Genomic DNA, 23,484 nt, shown 5'->3' on the forward strand with positions numbered 1-23,484 from the left:
AAAAAAGAGGGTGGACAGAGGTGCAACCTTATTGGCTTAAGCATCCAATTTTGTCCATGAGGAGGAAGAATACCGGGTTATCGAACCCCCAGCATGTGAGGGTTGGCTTTATGCTAAAAAGAATCCCGAGTTAAAAAGTAAATCAGAATAGGCTTTGCTTTCCTCTTAAGGAAAAAGGGAACCTGCCGAATCAAAGCAATCCTCTCTTGGCATAGCTGAAGCTCCTTTCCTGGACGACTCTTAGTGGTTCAAAATAAGGCTTAGTTCAAAGTCAGTCTAACCAAGGCCTATTTTAGAGTCAGATCAGGGATTTTGAAACAAATTCATATCATCTGTCCTTCAATCCCCTTCTTATTATAGGAAAAATCTGATTAACTTGAAAACAAAACTACTTCTTCTTCTTAACTGTGCACACCCCCTAACCTTCTGATTCCACTTGCAAACAAGACCTCCGAACCTGGGGATTAGCCCACTTCTCTTCCTCGACGTCCTACAGCGCATTCTGTAACAACCGATTCAGAAACATTTCCTGAACCCGCTTACGGCTATTTGAACAATGGATATAAGACCAACTGCGGTTACGTGGAAAAGACCATCAACAGCGGACATGTATCTCAGTATAGCTACTCGAAGAGTAAGAGCAGATAGGCCAAGAGCTGATTCAATTGCAAAAGGCACCAGCTCTTTGCCTTCCTTGCTTGCCTTTCCTTCGAGTCTGGTGTGCTTCTTTGGTTACCGGGTCAAGGCGACTTGCAATTGTAATTCTTCTTTCGCGCTACCTCCTGCTTCTACAGAAGATCGATTGGTGGGAACCAAAGACGATCGATTCTTTATTCCCCCAAGGGAGTTGCCATCATAAAGATAATCAAGATATCCCAGGACGGATTCATGACTAGCGCGAAAGCATCGATAATGTAGAATTTCTTTCTTAAGGCCGGCCAACTAATGCCTTTTCCTATGATTCGAGAGGATTGAAAAAGCTCACTTATTGGCTCACGAACTCCAACTACAAACTCAGAACTACAACTCCCTTCTCTATCTCACTTCTCTATTTCACTCTCAGGCCGGATTGAATTCATTCAGGAATGCATTTTCTTTTCTTTTAGCTAGAGTATTGTTCTTCATCAGTACCGGGTCTGGAAGGTATTCAATTGCTAGAGTGGCTACCCTTGGCTTAGTAGCTCGAGATGAATGACTCGCCCCTATTCGATAAGTTAAGGAGAGGGTAGGGGGTTATTCTTTAAGGGCCTTCGCCAGCAGTTGCTGTCTTAGGATTGAGACCGATAGGAAGAGGTATGAGATCACTCTTTCTAAGCGAGATACAAAGTTTTCCGATAAGGAGTGAAGGAAGGCTCCAAGTCAGTCTATCTATACAGACTAATTCTGCTTCATTCCGTTAAGCTATACCTTGCCTTGAACCAGACCTCGTGCTTGCCCTAGAAATCTTCACTCCTTTCCTTCCCTTCATTCTATAGGGCGAGTGATTTCATACCATCTGTATCGTGCTATTACTCCTCGAGTAAGTTCTTTCAAACCTTCCTCTAAGAAGGAAGCAAGTTGACTTGTAGCAAGCAATTGAATACCTTCGTATGTTCCTTAGCTTTAGCTATATGTAGGCTTTAGCACTAGTGCGCCCCTATCCCACCCGCAACTAGCTTAGATTCTGCTGACTCAGATCAGATGCAGGTGGTCTAACTTGAATGGAATATCTCGATATAGAACAAGACGAAAGTGCCGATTGACTAAGAAGCTGGGCGTGCCCGCCGTTTGGTTTGAGGGCCTACATCGACTAGGCCCCCCGTTGCCCCCGCTAACTGAGGGTAGCGGGGGAAGCGATCTGTCTTAAACAAGAATATTGGCAGGGAATGATATTAAATGTGAATGAGTGATATGGGAAGAAGGGAAAATTTCTTGTACGTATGATATGGGGTCGAGATCCGTTATTAATGAATCTCTCCTCTGGCCGCTTCTTTTGGGGATTGCCCTTCTATTTCTATCTTAAGGAGATTGCTGCCTTCCTCGTTCAGTGGGGATGTCTATTCCCTCTCAATCAATGCCCGGGAATTGAAGATAAATGGACTTCAAGAATACATACATCCGGAGATAGGCCATTTAGATAGACCGATTCCAATAGCGTCCCGCAAACTACCGGGAAGCCGACTACATGGGTAGGGGGCGTGCTGACATGCTTGACTTTCTCAATGTTGGAGGTCCGCTAGCTGCTTGAGCCATAAAGACTTATTCATTCAACGGATTTCATTCATTCACTGGCTTTACTCTCTAAGAAGTCAGGTCGATCCAAAGCCATTGCTTGAAGCGATTTCCTTGACCGAAGTCTGCTACCGAAGCGGGATTGCTTGACACACAAGCATACCAACCCGAGGGAAGGTCAATAAGGATGGTGGTCGATCAAGCTATTCTATTAAGAAGTAGGAATCCGCTTCTCCATCCCCTTCCCACAAGACCGCTTATTCTGCTCTCTCTTATATAAGTTCATTTCTGATTCACTTATTCCCATTCGTTCCGAGTCGCCCCACATTGACATTGGGCAGAAGACTTTCTTCTTATTTATTTCTTTGCAAGCATTACGGAAGATTCGTTAGCTAATTCAATTCATCCTACCTCTGGGCACTTTACTGGGTCACATCACAGCCTTCCTGCGGGTGAGAGAAGAGTTCCTGTGCCAAGCCTAAGAGGCTTAGACCGCTACCTCCCTTCGACTATCATTATTCCCCCATTCACTGATTCTCTAGCACCGTCGTCTTCCTAGGCTAAAAGCCCTTACTCCTCCAACACCTAAATCGCTGGCACTTTGGATCTATCCTAAAAGAAAGAATTGACTTACCTTGCTTTGCTGCTTTGATTAGGACTTTGCTTCTCTAAAGAGATTTTCCCGGTGAGAACTCCCTTCTAGTAGCAATTCCGAAGCGGAAATAGCTACGGTTATTGCCATTCTTGCTTCTCCTGTTCTTCTTCTATCTAAGGACAAGGCGGAAGGTAGACATACTTATAGGCTTCTTTCTTCCTTCTAGTCGAGGTGAAAGCTTTCAAAGAGCTGAGTCGTACCCAAACTCTATCGAGTCAGCAAGTAAACTACCTCGCTGAACTAGCTTTAGACTAGGCTAATGAGTACGCAACTGAAGAGACAGCGCTAAGAGTGATGGCTTTTCTTTATATTGATTGAGACCTAGCCTCGGGGCACTTACTTTATTAGAGTAGGGAACCCGGTTCAAGCAGAGTGCAAGTGCCACGCTAATCCTAGTCCAAGCCAAAAAAAAGGCTACGCATGAAACTAAAAGCTACGCCTTTAAGCCACGCCATTATAGCAATCCTTGTGAACAGCTGGTTCACTGTAGGCTGTATTTTAGTTAGATGGGTCCGTTGGGATTCTATTATAAGTTCTTTTCTATTTGATTTTCTTTCTTCTCCCTTTGTTCTGTGAGAAACTTTCTCTAATTCACTCCATCCCTCATCTACTACTCGTGCGTACAATGATTTTTGTGGAGGATTGATAGCACTCAGTTCTCTTCCTTGAAAGTGGGTTGATACCTTGTTGTCGCTCTTCTCTCTTTCCTGTGCGCGCTACCTATAATAGAATAAGGAATTGACTTCTTTCTTTTGTGAAGCTGTCTCTTGTTTAGCGAAAGTCTTCTTTTGCTGTCTATGGATCTTTCTTCTCTTGCAAGAGCCGATTTGTTCACAGACGATTCTTTTCTTAAACTTACTTAGATTCGAGCTATGCCCTGAGTGAGGTATAAAGGTTTAAAACCGTTAGCAAGGCTAGGCTACTTCCCGCTACTGTTCTTGTTCGAGAACAATGGAAAGCCCGTATTATGTATGGTTATTTCGGAGGTAACTTAAAATCCTAAAGTGGCACGAACTTGCTTTTGTCTTCTATTCCTTCGACACCTTTCCATGGGGAATTGAATTACTAGTTTGGATAGGCGAGGCTGCTAGTCCAGCGCTTGTGAGGGTTCGGGGCTTTATTCACGGGATAGGCTATCAATTCGGTTCCGTAGTTCGAAACATTTCCTTTGCTGTAGCAAGGAAGTCAATTGTCCGAGGTAAACTAAACAGCTTCCTATATATCATCCAGCCTTATTCAAATAGGGGCAGCCATGTTCAAAAACACCATTCTCTATCCAAACCGGGAAGGAGGAGGACGAAGCTTTTCTTTTAGTGTAGTTGTACAAAGCGATACAATGCGAGAATCCGATTTGCCTTAGAAGAGGCGGAAATAAAGTTAGTTGTACTAGATGGAAGCCATTTCAAAGCCAATTCACAAGCAAGTGAGGAATGGTTTTGAGGGGCTTTATTTAGCTGTATGTTACGAAGCGTAGGATCTACCATTCAACAACTAGAGCGGTCCTCTCGGAAGGATGTTGACCCCGTCACTGATGCTCTTGGCTTTCGCGTGTCACTGATTTAGCTTCCTTCCGATTGGGTCAGTGTGAAGCATTGGCTTTCTGCCTTAAGCTCGCCTGTGAAGCTGGTGTTTAGTGGTGAGGCCTACTCTCCCAAGTCAGTTTCGAATCTGGATGACCTACTGTTTTGACTAGGTTACAGCTGGATCGGTTAGTTCTGGGATGATTGATGCCTTCCAGACATCCGCATTCCAGAAGTACAGCTTTTGTTGTGTGTGTTCTTATTCCTTCTTACCGGAGCTAGACTCAATGGCTTACAGATACAGGGCGGGACTCAATGGTTTTCACTTGCCTTACCCCCCTTCCCTGACTGGGCCTGCTATTAACGTCGGCTTCAAAGACGAGTGTCTTCCCTGCTCCCGGGATTCTCTATTCCCGCGTTTTCGTTTGAAGTAAATTCTGGAACGGGCAGAGTCCCAACGTCAAACTTTCTGATGGCCCGGAGATTCAAGTCAATAGCTTGCATAATATCCATATCCATTGCTAGCTGGATTGAGAAGAGTGCTTTTCCGGCCACCTAGGCTCAAAAGCCTAGAGGGATGCTTGGACCTACTTATTATATGGACCTCTTCCCTATCCCCTTCCTGCGGGTCCTTCCGCCTGGCTTGAAAAAGAAGGAGACTTCTAGACTTGCTCACACTTGGTTAAGGAAACTGGCAGCCAGGCAACTCTAACTCGCTCTCTGTCTGGCAGGAGTAAGGTCTTAAGATAGGAAAGCATTAGCTATGGCTATTATCCTTGGGACCTTAATTTATGCTTTTGGTAGCGATGCTTCAACTAACTCTCCTGGAATGACTATGGAAGAGAGGGGGCACGAGAACTGAAAGGGACGAAAGAGTCACTTTATAATACGGGACAGGAACTGCTATTATAGAGAAATCTTACCCAGAGACTGAAATAGGATCTTCAAGTTCTGATTCCATCATCACCTGCTTGCCTTGGAACTGATGTAAAGGCGCCAGCTGACCAGAGGAGAGTGATTTAAAAAGGGCATAAGCTAGGACACCTGTGAACTCGGAGAGCTTTTAAGCATACCTTGCCTGGAATCTGCCCTAGGCTAACCACTTTCTTCTCTTATGAATTTTTTTTAAAGATGATATGCTATTTTTGCAGCAAGAAGCGCCCCAAGCGGAACCGTTACGACAAGTTCGCTTAGGGTGTTTTTAGTGCAGGAGTACAACAATCGGCCTATAGACTACCTTACCTGCCTACTTCTTAAGCGCTTTAAGGTTAAGGCAAATGCTTATCTAAATAATTAGCCTCATCGTCGTTGGTCCTTCGTTCACTCCCGTTTCCAAGAAAACGTCATTCGACTTGCATGTGTGAAGCATATAGCCCAACTAGCATGATTGAGCCCTGCAGTGGTAGAACCTGGTCTTTGCACTCATTTACGCACACAAATAACATATATATCTTAATATAGTAATTTCTTGATATGGAATGCAATCTAGATGAAACTGATAGATTAGACGGAAGAGCTGACTGAAGACATTGAATTCGAGATGCAAATGGAATAGGAATTCACCCACCCAATTTCGATAAAAGGTGGACAAATTCATAGCTGCCGCAGGTTAGACCATGTCGCCTAACCTCTCTTATGACATCCTCATGAATAAACACTAAATCTCATCCTTTGTTGTCAATTTCTGCCTTATATTGCGAAGAAGCATGAATTCTTTTTTAAGTCTAACCTGCTGTACTAGTTCAGGTATAACCAGGTATGGAGTAAGATGATGATAAAAGGACTTCTAGCTCTGAAACTGAGTCGCCGTGAGCGCATCTTCCTAAGGGTACTACGAAGGCTAAAGTAATTGCGGACTAACTGCGGCAGCTTGCCATCATACTAAATGAAAGTTTTTTGATTAACAAGGGAATTGCCAAACCATTCTAAGTGAACTTACTTAACGAATTCAAGCTTCTTCGCAATATCAGGTTGGGATAGTAAAGGAAATCCTTTATCATAAGTTGTTCAATCTCGCTCAAGGAGAGAAAAAGTGGTAGTTGCGCTCTTTCTACATTCGTACTTAAGGTAGAAGGCTTTCTCGGCTTATGCAACGTGACTTCAAGGGCTGTATCCCAAGCAAGTGTAGTCAGGGATAGGGACGATATCCCCAATCTGAGTATTTGGGGGGTATCAGACTACATTCCAGAATAGGTGGTTTAGCCAAAGATAGGTGTTCAGTAAGTCTTTACTTCCTTTCTTCATTTTTAGAGCTAGAACTTTTTTTTAATTTCTCTTTCTTTTATATAAGCCCTTTCCTTAAGGTGATTTTTGAATTGTGTCCACTGCAGTACTCTAACTCTCTTATAGTTTACTACATTACATGAAACGTAGTTCATGATTTCCCCTTCGCTCTCTTTAGCATTTTGGTTTAACACCACGCAGGCAGCTGGTACCCTCCCAGCTTCTTCATCAGGTAACCTGCCAATTCAACACATTGTCAGCGGCATTTTGCCTGTAAAAATTCATTAATGAATCAGTATCTCCTTTACTTGAACACGGGTTTCGACTTCTCCTCCGGAGGACCGGTGGGTGTAGCTCGCTTCGCTTACCACCTTCGTCTTTCGCTTTGTTTGATATGCTTAGACTTCATCAATGTCCTTACTGCCTTTCACGCTTTTCAGGACCTCGATCCAAGCCCTTTACTAGGTTGGGCTCCATTCAGCATGGATGGATAGATGCCATACGGCCGTTAGCTATTAAGTATTTCGTATATAGCAGGACTGTTACCCTCCTCCCAAAAGCATTCCGGCATCTGTGTTATTCCTGGTCTCACCTCTCACCCTGTGAAGCAAAGCTTGTTAAGGAAGGCGGCAAGGGGGAAAGAAATGGAATTTATAGGGAACCGTAGCCAAGTGGCTAAGGCATGAGTCTGCAAAACTTCTATTCGTCGGTTCGAATCCGCCCGGTTCCTACACTACAGCGCCGCGCCATTCCACCCATCATTTTTTTACATGGTTAGTGGATAGAACGGGGCCGGAGCTTGCTCCTTCGTACTAGTGTAGTGGCTTAGCTGCCCTAGTTTCCCTTCCTTACCGGTATTCCTTAGCAAAAGCACTAAGTAAGCCCTCAAAGGCCTTCACGGGCTAAAGAGGCGGATTCCGGACAGGGGAATTGACTTGCAAACTGTGGCTACGCACCTAAGAGCGGAAATGCCGACAACAGCCCCTTCTTAGTCAATGGGGCTAAGAAGGGGGTAGGAGCTTCGCCCGGCGAAACCCCATGCTTTGAGAGTTCCTTTCTGCCAGCACTTTCTTTCTCTACCCGGGAGTCACTTCATCAGTACCTGGGGCTACTGTCCCAGGATGCCAAAGGTATGATCCATACATGGAAAGTGTCAACTTTGACTCACAAGCGCCACCCTCACCGGGTAAATCCGGAGAAGGGCAACCGCTTCTGTAGGTAACGACTCAAATTAAGATTTTCATTTATAGAGTCGTGAACCAACGAGTCTTTAAGTAAGTGGGCGTTAAGCGTAACGAGCTTACATTACAGGAGGTAGAAAATCTTTGCCGTTAGTCTTTTAGAAAGAAATATTCAAGCTAGGCTAGTAAGAGAAGGAATACAGGTAAGAAGTCGAGAAGTCAACTAACTTCTAGTGCTTTCCACACCCCGCCCCTTAGAGGGAAATTTACCTGTGAATGCGGTGCGGGCCACTGCTCTCCCTTTCACTCGAAACAAGAGTTCCGTGCCAAGCATAAAGATTGAATCAATAGGACCGTATTCTAATCCTAGAAATGCCAGAACTCTCTTTCTGAATGTCTCGACTTTCTTTCTCAAAAAACCGGACAGGGGTGCGGAAATAGCAAGAATAAAATGAATAGGCTCTTGTCAATAGGTTGTTTGGCAGCTTTACGCGAATCCACACTAGCTAACTTTACACAGAAGGACCACCACCATTGATACATTGATAGTGGATTAAGTGGCATTGTATATTTATGCCCAAGTGCGGAGAAACTTAAGTAAGGGTATCCTATTGCTAAACATCCGGCTACCATAGTTTTTTGGGAAGAAGCCCATGTCTGGAGCTATGCCACTTTATAATCATTAATATTCGCGGACACAACCACCAGAAGCCATATCTTTCGAAGGAAATGAAACGGAGAATGATATATAAATATGAAGTAAAGAAATATAGAATTAGAAAAAGCGGTATGGTATAAAGGCTTACGACCTGGAGATTCTTAGCTTTTTAGACACAATCTATGTTACTAGCTATTCAGTGGATTCCTAGCCCTTGACTCATGGTAGAGAACACCTATTGGCTCGCTTTCTTTCTCTTTATGTGGGGACGAGAACAAACTGACTATAAATCCGCGGAATCCACTACCTGCCCCTGCTTCTTGGTCACCAGAATCCACTGTCTCTACCTGTGCTCTAGCTTCGGGTTCACCTAGGTGGGAAACTAGCTCTCTTTATGTGTAGATATGGCTGGTGAAACTGTTGGACGAACAGGACTCGTCTTTAATGCGGGCTTTCTACATACCACAGGGATTCTAGAAGTGTACTCTGATTTAAACGACCTGGTATCTTGATTGCTGCTATTTTGATTTACCCCGAGCCGGTTCCGGGGCCAGCGTCTATTAAGAAGGGGATAGCCGGCTTATTTCGCTCCTAAATACATTTAATTTAGCCTTTCTCCGGAACTACTTTGAATACCGATCCTTCCCAAATCAAATGCAACTGATTAAAGAGCAGCAGCTCACTCGGTCGTAGGGAAAATAGTAATATATTAGTCATTCATCGCCTTGAGCGGAGCCTGGTCTGGGATCGAGCCCTTCTGCCCTTCCTAAGGATCATATTACCGTGTTGGCTAAACTAGCTTTCTGGCTTTGAGCTGGAACAAGGTATGATCCAACAGAAGGGCAGAGCCCGTTTCCGATGTGAGATAGAATATCTGGGGATCACTAAATAAAGCGTTCGCCTCTATCGCCTACTTACTCGGGGATTCCGTCTTAGATCTCCCGATCCGCCCCTGCGAGTGCTGGGACTTTCTCTTTTTTTCCTTCTAACTATGGGCAGGTTTTCAGCTCATTCCTTTGATGAGTCTGAGACAACTCCATCTCTTCAAATCAAATAGAGTACATCAGAGATTGTGACCTCTTTGCTTAAACGAGGTAGCCATACCTAACCTACTAAGGGTTAATCAAAGAAATAGCGTAAGTGAAGCCCTTAATGCAAGCACTAAGTAAGAAACCTACCTTTCCTCAACTCTTGGGCTTGAGGCTTCTTTTCAAGCTGAATAGAAATGGAAGAAGAAGACAGCTGGTAGCGCAGGTTGGATCAACGCGTAGATTCCAGCTGTCCTTGTTGAATGATCGAGTAGCTTCGACTTCACCTTTTATCGAAATTGGGTGGGTGAATGTTCAGTCTATCTGAGTATAAGATCGAAAAGAATGAATGCATTGATTGCATTTCAAGTGAGATGTCCAAGAGAAAGGGAACGAGGGGAAGAAGCGACGAAGAAAAGAAGTGAATGAAAAAGCATGGCATGACGAGAATGGAGAAATTCGAGATGTTAGAAAGTGCAAAATCTATAATAGCAAAAATCCGAGAGGATTACCTCGTTGTTCTTTGTCTCATAATAATTATTCTGCTTCTGATCTTCCTATACTATTACTTTGACCAATCTAACAAATTGGCTTTAGAATTAATAAAAAACGAAGACGTCAAATCTATCAAAATCGGTATGTCAGGTTTAGAAATTAAAAAGAAATGAGAACAAGCATGGCATGACGAGAATGGAGAAATTCGAGATGTTAGAAGGTGCAAAATCAATGGGTGCCGGAGCTGCTACAATTGCTTCAGCGGGAGCTGCTGTAGGTATCGGAAACGTATTCAGTTCATTAATTCATTCCGTGGCAAGAAATCCATCATTGGCAAAACAGTTATTCGGATATGCAATCCTGGGCTTTGCTCTAACCGAGGCTATTGCCTTGTTCGCATTAATGATGGCCTTTCTGATTCTCTTTGTTTTCTAAGTTTATCCTTTTGAAAGGTGTAGTCTCTCCTACCTGAGGAAGAGGACGAGGCCACCCCCTTTCTTATTATTTTATTAGGGGTGTGGGAAAGGAGAGAGGGAATGCGGGCTCCTTTCACTTGAGTGAATTCTTTTCTTCTTTCCTTTACTACGATACAACGAATGAATTGAGTCAAATGAATGTACAATATTCACTCAGAAGCGGCAACTGCTTTCGCTTCTTCAATAGTTTAGGGCGGGGTCAATTATGGGGCAGAAAGGTTCTCAGTAGAGCTTTTTCGGTACTCAGAACATTCTCAGTCGTCAGTCGCGGTCATTCTTCCCTCCCGAGTCCCAGGAAGTCACTTATAGTATCCTTTCCCTGAGCTATTTCATATCCTCATCCCTCTAAGACACTTCCGGAAGAAAGAACCCAGCTTACCAAACGAGCGAAGCGTAGGTCATAAAGCAGCTTTCCAGTTACAATCACCTTCATAACCTAAAATGAAAAGACCCGGGGAAAATGGTATGTTTTGACAGAAGTTATCTCTGTTACAAACTTTAGGATGCTGAGCTAGCTACCAGATGATCAGCCAGCATGCATTAATAGAATAGATTGTCTCCTTGCAAGCGAGCGATTTAGTGAGCATATAAGCTCTACTGATAACATCTGTGCCATTCATGCCAACTCGAACGACTACTCACCGGGAGAGTCAAGATTGCATGGGATTTTACATGCAGGTAAGATCTCCGGACAGCTGACTCTTATCCTGGGAGTGAAATTCTCACTCACTCTATCCCACTACTTCCTTCCCTAGCTCGACTTATAGGGATAAGGAAGTGAACGCTGAAAGGAAGCCAGGGGACTCCTACCTAAAGCGAGTCGACTCTCTGGCACTGGCCACTAGGTCATCGACAGAAAGACTTCCTAGTTCATCCTCTACTTCGACCAGCCTCACTGGCCATCGATCCAGCTCAGCGTGAAGAGGTGCAACCCTTGTATTGATCGGATCCTCCCCCCCTACTAAGCAAAGTGGACAGCCGGAGAGATGCTTTGGTTGATTTCCTCAATTATTGATGAACCTTGGACAGCTTTCTCTGAAAGCACCGAGGAAACATCTCTGTGGGATTTGGCGATCGAGGATAAGTATAAGTAAGGCCTTTATGCGGTCCAGAACAGATCGAGCAGGGGCAAGTAAGGCATCATGCTTTCCCGGGGAGATCCTTTCAATATATATAATAATAGTGAAGCTTCTCGCGCATTCGTGCTTGCTGTGAAAGTGATATTCGTAATCAAGAGATGGGGCTGCCTACAACACTAAGAAGCAATGGGGACAAAACAAGAGTTCCGTGCCAAGCATAAAGATTGAATCAATAGGACCGTATTCTAATCCTAGAAATGCCAGAACTCTCTTTCTGAATGTCTCGACTTTCTTTCTCAAAAAACCGGACAGGGGTGCGGAAATAGCAAGAATAAAATGAATAGGCTCTTGTCAATAGGTTGTTTGGCAGCTTTACGCGAATCCACACTAGCTAACTTTACACAGAAGGACCACCACCATTGATACATTGATAGTGGATTAAGTGGCATTGTATATTTATGCCCAAGTGCGGAGAAACTTAAGTAAGGGTATCCTATTGCTAAACATCCGGCTACCATAGTTTTTTGGGAAGAAGCCCATGTCTGGAGCTATGCCACTTTATAATCATTAATATTCGCGGACACAACCACCAGAAGCCATATCTTTCGAAGGAAATGAAACGGAGAATGATATATAAATATGAAGTAAAGAAATATAGAATTAGAAAAAGCGGTATGGTATAAAGGCTTACGACCTGGAGATTCTTAGCTTTTTAGACACAATCTATGTTACTAGCTATTCAGTGGATTCCTAGCCCTTGACTCATGGTAGAGAACACCTATTGGCTCGCTTTCTTTCTCTTTATGTGGGGACGAGAACAAACTGACTATAAATCCGCGGAATCCACTACCTGCCCCTGCTTCTTGGTCACCAGAATCCACTGTCTCTACCTGTGCTCTAGCTTCGGGTTCACCTAGGTGGGAAACTAGCTCTCTTTATGTGTAGATATGGCTGGTGAAACTGTTGGACGAACAGGACTCGTCTTTAATGCGGGCTTTCTACATACCACAGGGATTCTAGAAGTGTACTCTGATTTAAACGACCTGGTATCTTGATTGCTGCTATTTTGATTTACCCCGAGCCGGTTCCGGGGCCAGCGTCTATTAAGAAGGGGATAGCCGGCTTATTTCGCTCCTAAATACATTTAATTTAGCCTTTCTCCGGAACTACTTTGAATACCGATCCTTCCCAAATCAAATGCAACTGATTAAAGAGCAGCAGCTCACTCGGTCGTAGGGAAAATAGTAATATATTAGTCATTCATCGCCTTGAGCGGAGCCTGGTCTGGGATCGAGCCCTTCTGCCCTTCCTAAGGATCATATTACCGTGTTGGCTAAACTAGCTTTCTGGCTTTGAGCTGGAACAAGGTATGATCCAACAGAAGGGCAGAGCCCGTTTCCGATGTGAGATAGAATATCTGGGGATCACTAAATAAAGCGTTCGCCTCTATCGCCTACTTACTCGGGGATTCCGTCTTAGATCTCCCGATCCGCCCCTGCGAGTGCTGGGACTTTCTCTTTTTTTCCTTCTAACTATGGGCAGGTTTTCAGCTCATTCCTTTGATGAGTCTGAGACAACTCCATCTCTTCAAATCAAATAGAGTACATCAGAGATTGTGACCTCTTTGCTTAAACGAGGTAGCCATACCTAACCTACTAAGGGTTAATCAAAGAAATAGCGTAAGTGAAGCCCTTAATGCAAGCACTAAGTAAGAAACCTACCTTTCCTCAACTCTTGGGCTTGAGGCTTCTTTTCAAGCTGAATAGAAATGGAAGAAGAAGACAGCTGGTAGCGCAGGTTGGATCAACGCGTAGATTCCAGCTGTCCTTGTTGAATGATCGAGTAGCTTCGACTTCACCTTTTATCGAAATTGGGTGGGTGAATGTTCAGTCTATCTGAGTATAAGATCGAAAAGAATGAATGCATTGATTGCATTTCAAGTGAGATGTCCAAGAGAAAGGGAACGAGGGGAAGAAGCGACGAAGAAAAGAAGTGAATGAAAAAGCATGGCATGACGAGAATGGAGAAATTCGAGATGTTAGAAAGTGCAAAATCTATAATAGCAAAAATCCGAGAGGATTACCTCGTTGTTCTTTGTCTCATAATAATTATTCTGCTTCTGATCTTCCTATACTATTACTTTGACCAATCTAACAAATTGGCTTTAGAATTAATAAAAAACGAAGACGTCAAATCTATCAAAATCGGTATGTCAGGTTTAGAAATTAAAAAGAAATGAGAACAAGCATGGCATGACGAGAATGGAGAAATTCGAGATGTTAGAAGGTGCAAAATCAATGGGTGCCGGAGCTGCTACAATTGCTTCAGCGGGAGCTGCTGTAGGTATCGGAAACGTATTCAGTTCATTAATTCATTCCGTGGCAAGAAATCCATCATTGGCAAAACAGTTATTCGGATATGCAATCCTGGGCTTTGCTCTAACCGAGGCTATTGCCTTGTTCGCATTAATGATGGCCTTTCTGATTCTCTTTGTTTTCTAAGTTTATCCTTTTGAAAGGTGTAGTCTCTCCTACCTGAGGAAGAGGACGAGGCCACCCCCTTTCTTATTATTTTATTAGGGGTGTGGGAAAGGAGAGAGGGAATGCGGGCTCCTTTCACTTGAGTGAATTCTTTTCTTCTTTCCTTTACTACGATACAACGAATGAATTGAGTCAAATGAATGTACAATATTCACTCAGAAGCGGCAACTGCTTTCGCTTCTTCAATAGTTTAGGGCGGGGTCAATTATGGGGCAGAAAGGTTCTCAGTAGAGCTTTTTCGGTACTCAGAACATTCTCAGTCGTCAGTCGCGGTCATTCTTCCCTCCCGAGTCCCAGGAAGTCACTTATAGTATCCTTTCCCTGAGCTATTTCATATCCTCATCCCTCTAAGACACTTCCGGAAGAAAGAACCCAGCTTACCAAACGAGCGAAGCGTAGGTCATAAAGCAGCTTTCCAGTTACAATCACCTTCATAACCTAAAATGAAAAGACCCGGGGAAAATGGTATGTTTTGACAGAAGTTATCTCTGTTACAAACTTTAGGATGCTGAGCTAGCTACCAGATGATCAGCCAGCATGCATTAATAGAATAGATTGTCTCCTTGCAAGCGAGCGATTTAGTGAGCATATAAGCTCTACTGATAACATCTGTGCCATTCATGCCAACTCGAACGACTACTCACCGGGAGAGTCAAGATTGCATGGGATTTTACATGCAGGTAAGATCTCCGGACAGCTGACTCTTATCCTGGGAGTGAAATTCTCACTCACTCTATCCCACTACTTCCTTCCCTAGCTCGACTTATAGGGATAAGGAAGTGAACGCTGAAAGGAAGCCAGGGGACTCCTACCTAAAGCGAGTCGACTCTCTGGCACTGGCCACTAGGTCATCGACAGAAAGACTTCCTAGTTCATCCTCTACTTCGACCAGCCTCACTGGCCATCGATCCAGCTCAGCGTGAAGAGGTGCAACCCTTGTATTGATCGGATCCTCCCCCCCTACTAAGCAAAGTGGACAGCCGGAGAGATGCTTTGGTTGATTTCCTCAATTATTGATGAACCTTGGACAGCTTTCTCTGAAAGCACCGAGGAAACATCTCTGTGGGATTTGGCGATCGAGGATAAGTATAAGTAAGGCCTTTATGCGGTCCAGAACAGATCGAGCAGGGGCAAGTAAGGCATCATGCTTTCCCGGGGAGATCCTTTCAATATATATAATAATAGTGAAGCTTCTCGCGCATTCGTGCTTGCTGTGAAAGTGATATTCGTAATCAAGAGATGGGGCTGCCTACAACACTAAGAAGCAATGGGGACAAAGGCCTCGAATCCTGTCTTTGACGGTGATCATAGCGCTGGAAAAGTAATCGAATGTTTTCATCTTCTATTTGACTTACTACGGGCATCACATGATTACCATAGTATATGGAGATCTCAGTAAGCTCCCCCACCACCAGCGACAACTAAGGCTTCACCCGCAATCGAGTTCTCGGTCTTACCTAGCGTAAAAGAGAATCGAATCCCTTGAGTTAACCGTTGGAGAGGAATCAGAAATGGAACCTTTGGCGAGATTCTTCCCACACCCGTTCGGTAGTCTACCTCAGTTACAACACTATTTCCCCTCCGATCCGGGCTTTGCTTGCTTCCCTCTTCCTCGGGAAAGACCTTGATTAAAAGGAAAGGAATAAGAATAGGCGAATCGCTATCTCTGAAACCAAAGTCGTACTATCTTTACTAAAGTCCTAATGTAATGCCCTTTAAACCACCAACAGGTCCTATTCCGACAACACTGAAAAAGGGCTCTCTCCGTCTCAGTTAGTCAGTACCTTAAACTAATTAGTAATTTCCAAGCTGCTCTTTCAGAAGCTGTGATGGCTCTTTTGAATATCTAGTTCCGTCTGGTAGCGGTTAGAGCAGGTCCCGTTTCCGCTCCTAGCGAGCTAACATCATAAAATGAACTTAAAAACTCTCCTGCTATTCATTCCTCTGCTTGCTTGCCAATAACCTCCATTCGAAGCCCAGCCGGGAAGGCAAAACAATGATTTCCCTGCCTGCATCTAAGGAACCCCCTCTCCTGCTTTTCTGCTAGCCCATCTATTGATAGATTGATAGAAAGTACAAGCCTGCAAAGCCCTTCCTAGCTATAGTGGTCGAAGCCATCTCTTTCCTATTCCTTTTCCAGTGCCATGCGAGGAAGCTACGAAGCTGCATCTGAACCTCCCTGCCCGGGAGGCTCCCATCGCTAGGCTAGCTCCATATAGGCCCCATAGAACCATCCGATCTAGAGCGAGCCTCAAAGCAAGATCTTTCTCCTACCTTTGCCTTTGGGATGCTAGCTATGCTTCTCACGGCCCTCGAACTATCAGGACGGCATGATAACAACTCGAACTCCAGATTGAAATGTATCTGCTAAGGCGTTCTTGGTGATCCCGCCCGGGGACGACTAGATAGAAGGAGGAGAGGGGGAATGCTGGATCGCTAAAGTTCTATATCCCTAGAGCGGGGATGGGAACAACCAACTGTGTGTCATCACGTGCGTGCCACGTGGAGGCGGGAGACAGGAGCACCGGTAGAGGCAGTAGCTTACCTTGAACCAGTCCCGGGGGCGAGGATAGCAGCGGAGGATATTCTATAAAAACTTCTTTTTAGGCTCTAAAGCTCCTCAGAAGACAAGACTAGAACAGCCTTAAATAAGGAAATACCTAGCTACCTTAACTATAGGAATTGGGCTTTCAGAGTCATAAAAGGAGAGGTGAAAGGGTCGGTCGAGCTGAATTCCCCTCTCCAACTTGACTAGAAAAAAGGGGGGTCGGCCTGGAAAGAGAACGGATTAGCAGTTAGCTAGTGAGAAGCTAGGATTCCACAGCATAAGATATTCTCTTAAACCAAAGCACCACAACAAACCAGAGCTGCACATATATATATATTGCCATGAATTCATGAACGTGCTTTCCCTTAGATCAGGTAGAGCCTGGATGTGCTCGCTAATAGCTCCTTGAGCTCATTCGAGACCACTGCAAACAGAAGAAGCAGCGAAAACACCGATCTCTCTTTCTTCTTATCTAATCTTTTCCTTCCTTTCCTTACTCAGTTCTAGATGAACTCTGAATCCAAAGCTTATGCCACAGCGCAATGCCCGACCTTATATAATTAAGTAAAGAAGGAATCTGCTTTCTAGAGCCGAAAAAAAAGGCTCAGAACAACCTATTCAATGCAAAGAGCGGCTATGCCGATATTAAAGCAGAATGCCATTCAAGCAAGAATGAAGGTATTCTATTCACCCTCGGCTTGGAGAACTTCACTACCTTGAAAGGAATGCTTTCCCTCTGGCTTCCCGTGCCAAGCTGTAAGCATAGCGAGTTAGGTACAAGAAGACGAATAAGGAAGGAAGATCGTAGATACATAGCGTCAGTCTCAACAGCCTATATCTTATCTTCTATCAGTCCTGCTTCTCCTCATCGGGAAGCAGATCCTTCACTGATATGTCCAATAAGAATCTATAATAGCCTAATAGTATGTCGCCTTTCCTCTCAAGCGCCGAGGGCTTAAAGGTCCCAGGTTCCGGATCCCCTTATTCAACTCATCTTTATTTAGAAGTCCGAGAATAGAGGACTAACTCAATAGCTACAGGAGCGGGGCTTCTTTGCGAAACCCGAAGCCCGGGTGCCACATCCGGTCCTAAATTAATAGAGAGACCGGTAAAGACGGTTGCCTAGCTTACTTGGTAATGGACTCCTTTTGTTTAGCGGTCATGGATCGTGGTGTTCTTGTTTGTATACTATTATCAGAATTCACGTTCTGATCTTTCTTATCTTGATCTAACGGCCGGCCAAAGAGAGAGCGACTGGTAGGGAAAATGATTAGATATAGAGTGGAAGGCAGAACGAATCCAAAGGCTAATCTGACACTCTAATAATCCCAGGAGAGTAAGGATCCTCTAGCCTGAGTCTCAAACCAAACTCCGGTAAGGGGAAGTAGCGAGATTCCGATTCCTTCGTGGGGAATCAACGAAGCTTACTGCCCAACCTGCGCTCCAGCAGCTTGAGTACTTAGTTAACGCCCGCCCCAGCCCTGTCAATCATTGGATTGGGTAAAAAGTCCCCTTCTTTCTTTGAGTCCCAACCGGTTCGCCTGTACTTTGATAATGGCGTGTGGGCGGGATGCCTATATTATATGTATATATGTAAATGTTAGGATCATAAGAATCCAAGGGGCCTTCTCCTAGCGCTTTTTCTTACTATTACTACCGAAAACATTCGTTCTTCCGGAGTGACTACTGACTTCTGTCTTTAGCTTTATAAGGGGCCAATGCTTGATCAATAATGAGTGAACGGGCCGTATCAGACGGAGTAGGATCTGTCGTCCTCCACCTATAGCACCCAACAGCGACGTTGCTCAGTCACAATACGCAGGGGCAGCCCCTCTGAATGCATTGATAGATACATCCGCTGAGCCAGGTACGAAAAGTTTTACCTGTTGTGACGAGTTGATCGCCGACGAATCCTACAGCCTTAAATAAGGAAATACCTAGCTACCTTAACTATAGGAATTGGGCTTTCAGAGTCATAAAAGGAGAGGTGAAAGGGTCGGTCGAGCTGAATTCCCCTCTCCAACTTGACTAGAAAAAAGGGGGGTCGGCCTGGAAAGAGAACGGATTAGCAGTTAGCTAGTGAGAAGCTAGGATTCCACAGCATAAGATATTCTCTTAAACCAAAGCACCACAACAAACCAGAGCTGCACATATATATATATTGCCATGAATTCATGAACGTGCTTTCCCTTAGATCAGGTAGAGCCTGGATGTGCTCGCTAATAGCTCCTTGAGCTCATTCGAGACCACTGCAAACAGAAGAAGCAGCGAAAACACCGATCTCTCTTTCTTCTTATCTAATCTTTTCCTTCCTTTCCTTACTCAGTTCTAGATGAACTCTGAATCCAAAGCTTATGCCACAGCGCAATGCCCGACCTTATATAATTAAGTAAAGAAGGAATCTGCTTTCTAGAGCCGAAAAAAAAGGCTCAGAACAACCTATTCAATGCAAAGAGCGGCTATGCCGATATTAAAGCAGAATGCCATTCAAGCAAGAATGAAGGTATTCTATTCACCCTCGGCTTGGAGAACTTCACTACCTTGAAAGGAATGCTTTCCCTCTGGCTTCCCGTGCCAAGCTGTAAGCATAGCGAGTTAGGTACAAGAAGACGAATAAGGAAGGAAGATCGTAGATACATAGCGTCAGTCTCAACAGCCTATATCTTATCTTCTATCAGTCCTGCTTCTCCTCATCGGGAAGCAGATCCTTCACTGATATGTCCAATAAGAATCTATAATAGCCTAATAGTATGTCGCCTTTCCTCTCAAGCGCCGAGGGCTTAAAGGTCCCAGGTTCCGGATCCCCTTATTCAACTCATCTTTATTTAGAAGTCCGAGAATAGAGGACTAACTCAATAGCTACAGGAGCGGGGCTTCTTTGCGAAACCCGAAGCCCGGGTGCCACATCCGGTCCTAAATTAATAGAGAGACCGGTAAAGACGGTTGCCTAGCTTACTTGGTAATGGACTCCTTTTGTTTAGCGGTCATGGATCGTGGTGTTCTTGTTTGTATACTATTATCAGAATTCACGTTCTGATCTTTCTTATCTTGATCTAACGGCCGGCCAAAGAGAGAGCGACTGGTAGGGAAAATGATTAGATATAGAGTGGAAGGCAGAACGAATCCAAAGGCTAATCTGACACTCTAATAATCCCAGGAGAGTAAGGATCCTCTAGCCTGAGTCTCAAACCAAACTCCGGTAAGGGGAAGTAGCGAGATTCCGATTCCTTCGTGGGGAATCAACGAAGCTTACTGCCCAACCTGCGCTCCAGCAGCTTGAGTACTTAGTTAACGCCCGCCCCAGCCCTGTCAATCATTGGATTGGGTAAAAAGTCCCCTTCTTTCTTTGAGTCCCAACCGGTTCGCCTGTACTTTGATAATGGCGTGTGGGCGGGATGCCTATATTATATGTATATATGTAAATGTTAGGATCATAAGAATCCAAGGGGCCTTCTCCTAGCGCTTTTTCTTACTATTACTACCGAAAACATTCGTTCTTCCGGAGTGACTACTGACTTCTGTCTTTAGCTTTATAAGGGGCCAATGCTTGATCAATAATGAGTGAACGGGCCGTATCAGACGGAGTAGGATCTGTCGTCCTCCACCTATAGCACCCAACAGCGACGTTGCTCAGTCACAATACGCAGGGGCAGCCCCTCTGAATGCATTGATAGATACATCCGCTGAGCCAGGTACGAAAAGTTTTACCTGTTGTGACGAGTTGATCGCCGACGAATCCTGAAATGAATCTAAATGGGCGGGGTTTCGGACACAAAAAAGGACCCATTTTGGAAAGTAAATAGAATACGTAGTTTCGAGAAAAGGTCCTTTGTGAATCCTCGGAAAAAGGCGACGTGAAAACGTTCGAAAAAGCACCAAGATCTTGAATGCATTGCGTCATCGATTTCTCTTTTTGTCTCCCCTGAGGCGTCGGCTGTGGTCGTTTCCGCTGCGTATGGATTTATGGAGAACTCTTCCTATGGCGACGGAGTCAAGATATGAAGCCTGTGAATTAGGGCTTGGGGCACCTTTTTCTATTGTGGGCCACCCCTTCCAAGGTTCTCTTCTGGAGCAGCTTTCTTCAGCGCCCATCCTGATTAAAGGATTTCTCCACATTGGGCAGCCACTCACGACAAACTGTCCTTGTCTCAGGGCTTGGAGCCTCTCTTGGGCCCCGTTGGGGAGTCCGGTGACAGTCTCTTCCTTATTACTAATCTCTTATGCCTCTAGTCCTTGCTTAGATTCTCTATCATTTGATAATTTATCCAATATATCTCTTAGTCAATCTATTCAAACCACCTCGTCAAACGAGTGTCATGCAAGGCTTGCCGGTATCTGATTATTAGAGTCCTGACCTTCCTATAGTAAACTTCTCTGGAGCTGCTTCCGTCTTTCTTTTTGCCACATTGATAGGTCGTCTCCGTCTCCTTCCCTTAGAGGAAAGGCCCTTGGATCTCCAACTAGAATCTATGATTCATCCGTGGCTCTCCTTGTTAACCTGCAAAAACCCCCAAGCCATGGTATTCAATCTGTTTTGTAATAGATTGCTAGACCTATTGCAAGAGCTCTTAGACCCTTTATTGAACATCGCGAAAGTCTCTTCCCCCCCTAATATTTTCAACGCTCTGGTAGTTAAGGGTCAAGATACTGTCGGTAAACTTAATTAATGTGACTTGTGAAGTACAGCATAATAGAGTTCGGGCTGTAGCTATGAGTGCTACAGATGGTCTAATGAGAGGAATGGAAGTGATTGACACGGGAGCTCCTTCCAGTCGCCTCCTCCGGATTTGATCCATAAATTCCTTCATTTCATTGAGGGTGGAATTAGTTACGAGGCAATCTTCCACATGAATCCGTGTCCTCTATAGCCTTCCCGGCCCGGACCAAGTAGCCTATGAAGCATCAAATTAAGTACTCAAGTAAAAGTACTTGTCCTCCCCAACAGCTGAAATCAACCCAAGCAGCATACCCGTTTAAGCATAGTCGCTCATTGTTGGTTTCGAGTGTTTATGTGCCAATTTCAGGTGAGGTAATGCTAATTGATCCTCCGTAGTTGATAAACAGAGCCTGTTACTCATAAGTCAAAATCAAACTATGCCCATTCAAAAATGATTTCAATGCTGATTTAGGGCCGGCCAAACGAATGAGACTTGTTCACCAACGAAAAGAAAATAGAGAGTGCTAACCCGAAGCACCGTCCCCATACTATCTATCATATATCCAATTGACGACTTTCCTGCTACTCCTAGTAGGAGAAGGACAAAGAACAGAGGAAAGAGACATAGGATAGACGAAAGATGGAGAGAAAGAGTATAATCCATTTTTAACCCCTCGCAACAAGTTCAGTTTGAAACCGAATTCCTTCCTTACTGCAGTAGCCGTAGTAGTAGCAGTAGGAATAGTCGCCAAATAGACGGAATTAGTCTTAGTGCCGTAGTTGGATTACCTTCCTCACCTTCCCTTTGTCCCTTAACTGCTGACAGCAAGCATTCCTGGAGCAAGTAATCTGCCAAAGAATAGAAAAGAGAGGTTGATCGCTGTCTTTATGAGTTCGTGATGAGACGGAGATCTCAATCAAGGGCTCTGAAAGCAACTCTTGAACCCCAGGAGAGGGAACTCAATAGGTAGAGGCTATAGAACCGTTAGGCTAGGCCAATTCTACTTCATTTGTTTGCTTCGGTTTACCTTCTTTCAGTGGTAGCTTTTGTGTCTAGCTCGTTCTCTTATTCCCAGCTCGAAAGAAAAATGCTTTAATCTAAGATCCCCCTGAGCCTGCTAACTCAACTCTTCTTTCTTAGCAATGATCTGTTATCAATGAATTTCTTCCTTACCGGAATTCGGAGATAGGACTTAGCCGGGTATTTGACTTCAGCTTAGCTGCTTAGCGAATGCTATATTTAGCCCTTTCCGGCCCGGGTCCGGGTATAGGTAGTAAGTATTGAGACATGTAATTACGTTCGGATCGGGCTACATGCTTGTTGACCAAATTTTGTGAAGATCCTCTGTTAGCTACGATAAGCCACTATAGGATCGTAGAAAGTGTGTTCTCAGTTATTCAAGGAGCGAAAGGGCTCAGCAACACCGACGTGGGCATTCGGTAAAACTAAACCATTTCAAGCGCTCCCATATGCACACCGCATCTTAGGGCTATTTCAATGTAGTATAGTTCTAAAAAAGTGGTTCATTCGCCCCGGATTCCACCCTACTATGGCATAGTCAAACTCTTTGTTCTCATAACAGAGAACCGGCCCTTAGCCTTAGTTGGAAGCTAAGGCATAGGACCTATGCTATGATAGGGTTCTCCGCTTCATCGATCTCCCCTTCCGCCTTTAGTATTTGAATGGATGCTGCTTTAGCTGAGTTGATTATGGAAGAGACCCGGTTAGCCCCGCGGGTGCCCGCATCCTTAGGCAGTATGGATTCTGTTTTAGCTGCTGCCGGCTTCAGCCCATAATTGGGTGGTACATGCATTTGAACCTCTTTTTCCTTAAGGAGCTCCAGTTTGATCAGTACTTCGTTCTTGGGAAGCCCTTCAAGGAATCGTTTCTTTTGTTAAGCAAGCTAGAATGTGTTTTCTGCTGCTATCAGGAGTTCCTGACCCAAGGAGCTACTTCTTCGTTGAGCTATGACCTTCTTGTGATCTACCTGCCTTACTAGCTGTACTGTTGGTCGCTTACCTCTTTCTCCGGATTGGAACTTAGCCCTAGATTCAGTATCTGGTATGAGATGAGTGTATGGTGATACACATTTCCAAAGAGAGAATGGAGGACTGAAAGAAGGCTAAGGAGCTGCTACAATAGCATTAGCGCTTCCAGGCACGCTTGCCTATCACTTCTGCTTCCTTCATCCTACTCTACTTCTCTTTCTTTA

The 23,484-nt window shown here is 44.5% G+C and overlaps 2 protein-coding genes across 2 annotated transcripts; both read left to right on the plus strand.

The window, feature by feature from the left end:
* The first annotated feature begins 9,596 nt into the window (after window positions 1-9,596).
* Window positions 9,597-10,519, plus strand: LOC127740623 (ATP synthase subunit 9, mitochondrial). The gene has a single exon (XM_052251819.1). It carries the CDS (start codon window positions 10,158-10,160, stop codon window positions 10,404-10,406), a length of 249 nt encoding a protein of 82 aa, XP_052107779.1. The 5' UTR covers window positions 9,597-10,157; the 3' UTR covers window positions 10,407-10,519.
* A 2,697-nt stretch (window positions 10,520-13,216) lies between these two features.
* On the plus strand, window positions 13,217-14,140 carry LOC127740624 (ATP synthase subunit 9, mitochondrial). The gene has a single exon (XM_052251820.1). It carries the CDS (start codon window positions 13,779-13,781, stop codon window positions 14,025-14,027), a length of 249 nt encoding a protein of 82 aa, XP_052107780.1. The 5' UTR covers window positions 13,217-13,778; the 3' UTR covers window positions 14,028-14,140.
* The last annotated feature ends 9,344 nt before the right edge of the window (window positions 14,141-23,484 follow it).

Source organism: Arachis duranensis, chromosome 7 (assembly GCF_000817695.3).
Source record: "Arachis duranensis cultivar V14167 chromosome 7, aradu.V14167.gnm2.J7QH, whole genome shotgun sequence".
Classification (NCBI taxonomy): Eukaryota; Viridiplantae; Streptophyta; class Magnoliopsida; order Fabales; family Fabaceae; genus Arachis; species Arachis duranensis.